We start from the raw sequence: 10,964 nt of genomic DNA on the forward strand, positions 1-10,964 counted from the left end.
GTTAATTGAATAGCTCTTCCGCAATAAAAATTATATGTATATTATTATTTTATTATATAAATTCTAAAATGCTTTTTATATTCAGGTATAACAACTGTAGTGTTAGTTTTTATTTTTTCATTTCCAAATATAATGTTTCATAACTGAATTCAATTTGTACTACACGAATTTAATTATTTATGTAAATAATAAAATACAGTATATATCTGCGCAAATAAATATTTGGAAAATATATAAAGATATTTTGTAAATTTAAAAAAGATAAAAATGAGAGAATAGAAAGTATAAGTACGAAATAAAAAGTTACTGGGTAGATAACTATACATGTGCCGCCAAGTGCAAATTTGACTTTCCTAGGGAAAATGGCGACTAAGGAAAAGAGTTTCCCACTACTCTCAAAGCACTCGTGCATTGTCACGCATTATACCTAATAAAGGTAATTATTAAAAGCAAACTGATTCATTTTATAATAAAAAATAAACAATGGTTTATTTTAAAGTAATTAATTTAGAAAGTTGAACATAAAGTTTTTCTTGTACAAGTTCTTACAAAATTTATATTTACGCGCACTTTCTTTGAATTTCCTAGAAAATGAAGCCAAGACAAAAGTTAATTTTTCGATAACTCTATTCTTTTGTAAAATGAACCAATCCCAAAATCTAATTATATAACTTTGATTGATTTAACAAAAACAATATAAATCACTGTCATATATTTCTTCTTTCTGTATAGATAGTATCAATGTTACAAACAATTTGATTCAAATAGGGTACTTTGACAAGATCTCTTCGAGATTGTGCTAAACGGTATAATACTGGACAATCTAAAGATTCACACTCCGGTTCATCTGTACATCCGACACAGGACTGACATATCTAAAAAGAAAATAATATTAATGATAATTTTGGAGTAATTCTGAAATGTAATTATAAAGAATATATATTTTTACATTTACCGTATTGAGCTCATGATATGTACGTTCTAACCATCTTATCTTTTCATGCAGAATCGTAACAGCTTGATATGGCTTTTCTATACAATTTGTACAAATATCTTTTTGTGTTTGATCACCACAAACAGCACATACAATGGTACCAAAAAATTGTTTAATAGTTAGTTTTTGATTGTCTGTAAACAGGCTGACTGCTTTATCGGGAGTTTGCCGATGTGACATTTCTCTATACCTACAAATCATTAATATAAATCTTATGTATTGACATATTTAGGGCCATATAGCGAGACTTTATAGTATCTATTATACCATGCATTAACATCAATGCCAAATAAATTGAAACATCGGTTGAGAGGTGGTATGATAACTTTTGTAATATAATATATTGAATTTGGGCTTAATCCTTCATCCAAAATTACTTCCATTGGAGTTCGCACACATTGAATAAGTGGTTGGTTTGGTGCACCAGCTACTATAACGTATCGTACTCGTTCACCAGTGCGAGGTATTGCACGAGGATCTTTACGCATTAATCTTCGCGTTAATTCTAATGCGGGTACACAGGCACTGGTTTTGTACCCGCGCAAGCCACGAAATTCCTTTGCAAAAGTTAAGTCTTGAATCGATATCTTTTGCCGTAAAATTTTATCAAATTGTCTGGTAACATATAATTTTACTAAGGAAATATCCTTTGTATCGAATAAAATTTTTAATGATTTTTCAAGTATCTAAAATTTTAAAACATTTTTATTAAATATTTATTTTGTTTGTCATTTTTATTAATTTATATTACTTACTTTAGCTACGGCTGGACAACCGTCCCTACGAACAGTTTCAATGCCTTTGGCTAAATATTCAGGTTTATCTTGCTCAAGATACTCATACATGTAACCACAATATCTTTTCTTGGTCTAAACATTAAAAAATATTTTAGAATATTACATAATTAATGTTGCTTATTAATGATTAATAAAATATTACTTGTAATATGGATGGTTGTAAAACTTTTTCAAATTTCAGTTTTACAGGAGGAGGATTAGCAGCAGTAACGGTATCAGCAATTTCAGCTCCAATATCGAAGGCATCTTCTCTAGATCTTCCTGGTAAAAGAATAAATAGTGAATCTGTGTCTCCATAAACAACTTGAGCTCCCCATTTGGGTGTGGATTCTACTATTTTAATTGCTCGTTCCAGTGTTTCTCTTCCTTTACTAACAACACTGTCACCTATCTTAAATAATTGTAAATATTATTTTTTATTTACTATTTGTTAAATAAGTGTATTATAGATATCAAACATACTTCAATACAGGGCATTCTTCCGCTAAAGTTAGCAGCTGTATAACCATAAGTAACGTTTGCAATTAACTTAAGACCTAATTGTTGTGAGTGAAGAACACGTTGTAATGCTTGATTTTCGTTTCCATGAAGTTTCATAGATGCTTTTACCATTAGCCGAGTATTTAAAATTTCTGTAAGCATACGTGGCAATATTCCCAGTCTTACTTCTGGTTTTACGAAAGCTACACCGCACGGTGAAAAATTTATTTTTCCTTGTAATTTTGTAACAGTACTTTTTTTTATCCTTAATGTTGTTGCACCAAATTCAAATGGTTCATTACTGGAAAAGATACGAAGACAATTATAAGTATGTACCATATTTTTAAAGAGATATAACAATACTAATACTATGTCTTACAGGCCAATATGCTCTACACGACCCAAACATGTAGAAAAGCAGTAATTATAAGCAATTATAATGCTTGGGTACAAACTTTGAAAATCAAGAACGATTAATGGGTCAGTATAAAATATAGATTGTGGTTCCATAATAAGTGGTAAAGCTTGTGGTGCCCTCATATTAGCTTTTTGTTGTATAGATGGTGAAACTGCAATATAATTTAATGGCTTCGCAAGTCTCAACATCATAGACTCAACTCGAAATTGAGAGCCTCGTGAAAAAATTTCATAAAACTGTATTCCAATAAGTCGCGCATGTTCGCACGTTTTTCCTATAATGTTTTAATCAAGTAAAACATAATATATCGCTTGACAACAATATAAAAATGTAAGTAACATACGAACCAATGATATCCAGATGTATTAGTATTCTTATTGTACCCACAACTCTTATAACATAATGTGTTATGACTCTCCATTGTATTGTTATGCTGTTATGCTTCCACCAATGGCTTAAAGTCTGAAAGGAAGGGCAAGGGACTCTTTCACGCATAACATTATACATAACATTTTCAAATGTATAATTTAGTAATGCTGTAAAATGCATATCAAATCTTTTAAATTATGCTTGACTTTTAGAATGTGTAACTTACCGATTTCATGTCGCATTATTCTCCAAACATCTAAGACAATTCGTCCCGGTACCTTTATATCGCTTAAAGTGTCTTTATCCAACATTTGTCCTTTAGATGCTGAAGTAACATTTGAAATTCTTGAAATTTGCCACATGAAACTATTAAAGCCAATATGAGCAGCCCTCTGGAAAATATAGCCCCATGAGGCAGATTCTATTTCCCAACCAATTAAAATATCCGGGTCACAATATCTGATTAATTTTATAAGACTGTTCAATAAATTCTCTTCATTTGATACATATGATATGGCACACATATTACTAGTTGTATGAATGTTTTTCACTTTTTCATTTTGTATTGACGAATTTACAAGAATGGCTCCTGAAATAATTTTCATTTATATTTGACTATTAATATTAAATGATAAAGATGATATTTTTATGCATACCATGGTCTATCCGGTCCACTTGAGATGATGGAACGTCAGCATAAACGGCATAAAAAATTGCTTCGATTGCATTATGTTCTGGATTAGGCAGCAGTTTACCCTGTGTATTAACATGCACTTCCACTGAGAGTATTGTTAAACATTGGTGCTGAAATAATTAATATAGAAGAACCTGGGATTTTATAGTCAGATTTTTATATGAAATAATTAACTAACCATAGTTAGGCCTCGAGCATGTTGAAGATTTTCATCTTCAACATTACCACTGTGTCCTTTCATGCTATAGTCTATTTGTCCGAATGAAATACCTAAATATTGCTGACTATCATTGTTTTTATATAATAATGGATTTTCAAGCATTTTTCGTAAAGAAGAATTAACATTAATGTTAAGTCCACTTAAGTGTTGAGAATTGTTAGAATTTTGTGAACTTTTCTTTTCATCATCAACAGATGATTTATTAACTACGTTCTCTGTCGTATCATTTGTCTTGTTCTTCATTTCTTTATTTTTGTTATCCTGTCTTAATAAATATTTTTTAGCTTGCAACCAAGTTTTAACATTTTTTGGCGTCGGTGGACGAATAAGAGGCTGAATAATTAATGAATTATATCCTGCAAGAACTCTTTTAATATCACAAGATTTTATGTTTGCACCAGAAGGATAAAATTCATTTATTTTCACTCTGCGCCAGATTCTAATACCTGTAACATTATCTAAGCAACATTTAAATGGAACTATATCGGTAATTTTATTTGAATGTTCTTTCTGCTTTATAAGGTCAACTTTATTACTAAAAAATAAGGTATCAGATTTCACCTTTGCGAGACCATACATTTTCATACTATTTATAATTCTTTCTTTGCTTGGTGGATTAAATTTAGTGGTAATAGTAACTAGACTCTTTTTGGTAGCATCACTTGTACTTTCTAATGACAATAAAGTTGGAGTGTTTAATTCAATTTCTAATTTACTGTTAAGGTACTGTGTATATGTCATATTACAAAAATCTTCTTCATCTTCATTATTTTCATTTATGTGTACTGTTTTATCTTGAATATCGTCTTCATAAGTATTTATACTTTGTTTTATTATATCTGGTTCAATACACTCATTGCTAACTTTCCCATCCTGTACTGTATACGTTTCAATGGGATTAATTTCAGATATATTAAGAGGATCACCATTTTCATGTAACACATTTGCTACTGCTTCTGTTGAAGAAGAATTTTTAGCATAACATTCTTCAATATCGTTCTTTGTACAATCAACTTCTTTTTCATTCGTGAAATCTAATTTTTTACGAACCTCTCTGTTACTTTTGGGAGTAACACGTGTTAAAGGTTTTGTTTTCAACATATCGCTGCAATGATTTGTTTCCGAATCAACAACTCCTTTATTTATATGTGTACTGTAAACATTGAAAGTGCACAAACTGTAAATGATAATTTTACTTTTGCAAAACAAAAATATATTATTACTTACCTATCATTGAATTTATCAAGAAGGCATACTCGACTAATCTTCCCACTTTCACCATGTGTGATATGTCCTAAAGGATAAAAAATAATGATATATTTTGTTAACGACGAAAAAGAATTTAGATATAAATGCTTACTTTCTGTTGTTTGTTTCTGTATTGGACTATTATAAGTGGATTTTGAAGTACTAGGTTGATTTAATATATTGTCATTCTTTCTAATACTTCTATTGTGTCTAGGAGATATTATTTTTACATTGAGTGGAGAATATTTTTTCGACAACGAATATGCACTTTGCGACATTTTCGTTTTTTTTGGCGTAGAAGGTGATTCATTTTGCAAGGAAACTAAGTTAACATTGCGTCGTTTATGAGAAACATCTGAATCTAAGTCTTGAAATTCTAATTTCCGTTTTTTCAATGAACGAGGAACATTAGTTTCATTTTTGGATTTTGTATTCGATTTATAGACACAAATTCGTTTCTCTTGCCTCTCAATAGTAACATCTGGATCTATGTCAGAGTCGCCAGAGCTATCAACGTTACCGTCTAATGCAGGTATCTTTAATTTACCTGCACTACTATTAGTCATAAAATGAGGCTCATTATGATTAATTCGATTAAATCCAGTTTCACGAGAACATACTTCATCTTTTACACCAGTTAATGATAATTCAATTTCATCTATGTCATAGACATCTAAATCTTGATGATCTAATTTGTATTTATTTAAAGTATTTCCATAAAATGATAATCCTTGTTTAAAAGTTTGCATTGTTTTCGTTCGTTTCTTCTTCGATTCACGAGTTTGTTTTTGCCAAAGTTTAAAATATGTTAACATCAGTGTATCTTTATATGAATGGTTCTTGTTAACAGTTTTTCGTGAGAATTGCTTTTCAACTTTTAATGAATGGTCACTTAAACCATCGTATTGTGGAATTTCCAATGATGAAGAACATTCCTGCTGTTGTTCTCCTGTTTGTTCTTCAACATTTAGTTGATTGGGAGGTTCAGTAACTGAATTCCATGAACTAAGGCTATTTAAGTCTAAACTTGTGATATTTAAATTGTCGATTTCATCATCATCATCTTCATTTTCTTTAATCTCGTCATTAAGATTAGAAAACTGAGAGCCTAGCATACTGTCATTATCTACAATCTTTTCTTCCTCATTTGCTTCTGCTAAATTAGCTAATATGTTCACTAAATGCATATCTTCTGAATCCACTATACATGAAATATTAAAAAATTTTAGTAAAATGTGACAATTCTAGAAGATAAAACTAATAAATTACTTACAAATACTACTTTCTGTATTCTTATCCTGAGATTCTTCAACCACAGACTGCTCAAATTTAAAAAATTCATTATTTAAAACTGTCTCTTCCTTATTTTGCTTATTTGATATCAGTGGTTTAAAGTGATTCAAAATATCTGAAGCATTAAATAAGTTGTGTTCATTTTCTACTTCCAAAGGATAACTGAGTGATTTTGGTGTTATAGAAGTAACACTGTCAGTGGTCTGGGCATAAAAAATAAATTAAAATGAACTTGTATTTCTGTAAAAATAAATATAAACATCATACCTCTGAAATAAATTGTAGTCTTTGTAACAACTTTTCTTCTTGATATATATCATTGTCTGTTAAATCATACATTCTGTTATCACTATTGGAATATAACATCTGTGATTCAGCATTTTGTAAGCCTTTTGCATCTCTTCTACATTTTTCTTCATTCCAAATTGCTGCAATACCAGGATTCAAATCAAAACCATTTTGGAGATCTTCTCTATTGAGTATTTCAGTTGACTGTGCATCTACTTCTAATGTACAAGTACTCTGCCTCATGACTGATACAGGAAGGTATTTTTGTGAATCAGACAAACTCAAGAAGCTCTCACTCTCTTTAGATTCGGTATGCATAGAATGTCTAAATTTAACATGTTTTAAGTTTATTAAACTCATGCCATAAAGATTGTAATCTATCATAAATTGTAAAATAAAAGGAATATGAGCTTCATGTGGTTGAAAACTTTGATTAAGTATTGTGCCATTCTAAAAGAAAACATTGACCATTATCTGTATGCTTTTTAAGGAGAGAAAAGTAATTATAAGTGTAAATGCTATTTACTTGTAGCAGGTCAGCTGCTCGCTTAATCATTGCAGGATTATAAAAATAAATCTTAAAAAATAAATGTTCTTTCTCATGGTAACCATAAAGAGGTCTGAAACAAATATTTTATTTAATCAGATATGTTAATGTACATTAATGTGTATCATAAAATATGTAATATTCTCTTACATTCCAGAAATTCGTTGAATTTTGTAAACATGTTGAGTATTGGATACTGCAGATCCCAAAGACACATTGATTCCAGAATCTATTGCTGCAGCTAATTTGTACATAAAGCTGTCCACATTATTATTTATTATACATGGGATATATATATACGGGAACACACCATGTATGTGCAAACATGTTTTTGTTCCTATGTATAATATAGAACAAGTACAATTAACAAATAATGATATATGGCATTGTCACAGTGGATGGATAACTACAGCGTCATTAATAAATTTTATATATGAAAATTATAATATACCGGAAGGAGTGGATCCAAATATTCTGACAACAGGAACATATTTAATTTCTGTTCCACGAAATTCTGAAAATGTTACATCCAATTCTGGTATCGGAGTTGATTGATAACTATCTAATGTTACCAAACTGATAGAAAACATATTTGTCATTTGCAAGCAAAATATTCAGAAAAACAAAAATATTTATACAAGATCTATCATTACACATTATCTAATTTATTCGCTTCTCAAAATTTAAAAAAGAAAGAATATATCATCACACTTTAGTACACTCTTTTTACTAAACTCTCATTGACTACAAATATAATATATATATTTATGTACATATTTAGAACGTAGTAAAATCACAGAGTATACCAGAGGCGACACTACTGTTGGCGCCTTTGTACTCTCGAAACCGCTGTCCCTTTAAATCGAATTTAACGATAACTTCAAAACGATACACGTGGCGCCGTCTAGTGGCAGCGTGAGAAACTAATGAAACTGCAGTTTCAAAACCGTGTAGTTCACCCTGTTCGCCGGAGAGATGGCGCTAAGTTCTGTTTTCGTTGATGACGTCACTTTTTAAAAAACCGCGCGCAAATAAAATATGAAACTGTTATATGTTCAAAAAAGATCGCACATTATACCGAGTTTCTTCGATAATTAACAATCATTTTGCTACATATTTGCAAGAGTAAGTAAAAAAAAAATAATAAATTTAAATAATTACAACAATAAATTTGTTAATAAACAATAAAAAAATATAAAATTATATAAAAATTAACATTAGAATAATTATACAACATCCAATCAGAATGGTTGCACGCTATTGGTCGATTACATGATATCTAATTGGTTAGTTTACACTACCAATCACTCTTACACTTGAAGAGATCGAATTCGATCTATTGGTAGACTATTATGATGTCTAATTGGCTGTTGTCATCGACCAATAACTCTTACACTGGAGGGAGGTCAAATGCTCTCAGTCGTATTTTGGAAATCGAGGAGGTCGAATCGCACCTGTCAACACTTACCGGTACGAGTCAAGGGTTCACTTTACCGATATTGTGCTTGTTCCTGTATTACCTACTGTGCTTTAATAAGTGTTTAGTGTGTTTTAATAAATATTTTTTAATAAATATGCGGGTGTATTAATAAATTTTATGGTGTAATTCAACAAGTGTCAGTGACTTTATCAGTGTGTTTCCTGCATGCATATACGGATATATAAATGTACCTAGTGTATTAATACTAGTGTTTAGTGTGCTTTAATAAATACTTTTTATTAATTATGTGGGTGTATTAACAAATTTTATGGTGTGATTTTACAACTGTCAGTGACTTTACCTGTGTGTTTCCTTAAGTGATTATGCACGTGTATACGGATATATTAGTGTGTTTTATGGTGCGGTTATTTAAATGTTTTATTAATTTTTTACTGTTTTAATATGTTGTGTGGAGTGATTATTTAAGTGTTTTTACAAATCGTTACTGGGTATTAGTGCACTTTATGCAACGGTTATTTAAGTGTTTTGACATACTTTTACTGGTGCTTTAGTGTATTTTATGCAATGATTATTTAAATATTTTGACAAACTGTTACTGGTGTTTTAGTGTAATTTATGCATTGGTTATTTTAATGTTTTAACAAATGGTTACTGGTGCTTTAATGTATTTTATGCAATTGTTTTCTGAGTGTATTGGCATATTGTTACTAGTGCTTTAGTGTATTTTATGCAATTATTATTTAAATATTTTGACAAATTGATACTGGTGTTTGAATGTACTTTATGCAACGGTTATTTAAGTGCATTTGCATAGTGTTACTAGTGCTTTAGTGTACTTTATGTAATGGTTATTTAAATATTTTGACAAATTGTTACTGGTGTTTGAGTGTATTTTATGGTTATGTTATTTAAGTGTTTTGATAAACTATTACTGGTGTTGTAGTATACTTAATAGAATGATTATTTGAATGTTTTTACAAACGGTTACAAGTGTTTTAGTGTACTTTATATAATGATTATTTAAATGTTTTGACAAACTGTTACTAGTGTTTAATGTGTAGTTACCTACGTGTTCCGGTATATTTTTGCAAACGTTCTAACATGCTTTCTAAAGTAATTACCCAAGTGTTTTGACATACATTTTCAAATATTTTACAATATTTCACGTTGTGACATGAACGTTTGCAAATTTATACCGACTCCTGCATGCCTCTATGTGTTTGTATATTTCAAAATCAAAAGCTTATTACATGTTTACACGAGTAGAAGTTAGAAAACATTTATGTTATCAAAATGCAAATCGATAAATACAGTTAATTAATCGTTGTGATTCTTTTATGATTACAGAAGGTCCATTGCCAAACCGCCACATCCAAATCTGATGAATGCAGCCAAGCAGCCAAGCAACCAAGCAGTCAATCAATCAATCAATCAACCAACCAATCTCTAAGATGCAATGCCTCCCACACGTGCAGTCTCAGATGCTACCGGTAAAGCGATCGCAGTGGTGCAAGTCAGCGATCGGTGAGTCGCATGCTTTACGATTCCTCCGGTTCCCATCATGTCGTAGGACGAATGGTCCGAAGCGACACGGGAACTGGTTGTATTTTATATTTTTGAGCGAGCATAGTGACCACGACTGTACGATCGTGCAAAATTCGTACAAACTGTTTATTTCATTTATTAGCTCAGGTCAGGGTTTTCTTGTACATCGCGTTTTAACTTCTTTACAATTTAAAATTAAAATTAGTACATAGAAGTCGGATGACCCTCCGATTTCACAGTAGCTTTCGAGTCATTTTGATAAAGTTATCGAGTCACTTTCAATTTTTACGTACGCGTGAAAATTTTTTAAATAAATGTACAAGAAAGTATCGCGAGAAACAGATTTCGATATCAAAGTTATTTACGAATGTTTGAGTCATTTAGAAATTTACTTTGATATCACAAATCTGTTAAAAATGAAACAATCGTATACTTAGATTTTTGCAAAGTGATCTTCCATTTTCCATTTTGAAAATTTTTTAAAGTTAGAGTCAATTTTTGCTGGAAGACACTTTATTAGCATGTTTCTAATCATGTTTTTTAGCTCAGGATTTTCAGCACACATGAAGAAAACTGGTAGGTCAAAATATTGTTGGCCGTGTTCATTTTTATGCTCTAAATTCATGCGCG

General features: G+C 30.5%; 1 protein-coding gene across 3 annotated transcripts; it reads right to left on the reverse strand.

Moving 5' to 3' along the window:
- Positions 1–458: 458 nt before the first annotated feature.
- Positions 459–8,195, reverse strand: DNApol-zeta (DNA polymerase zeta catalytic subunit). Of its 3 annotated transcripts, none has more exons than XM_012295601.2 (18): positions 7,800–8,193; positions 7,499–7,685; positions 7,328–7,421; positions 6,781–7,251; positions 6,494–6,716; positions 5,333–6,421; positions 5,200–5,266; positions 3,931–5,125; positions 3,715–3,862; positions 3,285–3,647; positions 3,037–3,225; positions 2,651–2,963; positions 2,254–2,572; positions 1,934–2,182; positions 1,750–1,863; positions 1,262–1,680; positions 956–1,184; positions 459–875 (listed from the first exon to the last, which is right to left on the reverse strand). In XM_012295601.2, the coding sequence occupies exons 1-18, from the start codon at positions 7,945–7,947 to the stop codon at positions 708–710; spliced, it is 5,985 nt and encodes a 1,994-aa protein (XP_012150991.1). In that variant the 5' UTR covers positions 7,948–8,193; the 3' UTR covers positions 459–707. The 3 variants fall into 3 exon arrangements, with proteins under 3 accessions (XP_012150991.1, XP_012150990.1, XP_076387969.1); XM_012295600.2 differs by having other exon boundaries at positions 950–1,184; XM_076531854.1 differs by lacking the exons at positions 459–875; positions 956–1,184; positions 1,262–1,680; positions 1,750–1,863 and having other exon boundaries at positions 1,993–2,178; positions 7,800–8,195.
- Between the last annotated feature and the right edge of the window lie 2,769 nt (positions 8,196–10,964).

This window comes from Megachile rotundata, chromosome 1 (assembly GCF_050947335.1).
Source record: "Megachile rotundata isolate GNS110a chromosome 1, iyMegRotu1, whole genome shotgun sequence".
Lineage (NCBI taxonomy): Eukaryota > Metazoa > Arthropoda > Insecta > Hymenoptera > Megachilidae > Megachile > Megachile rotundata.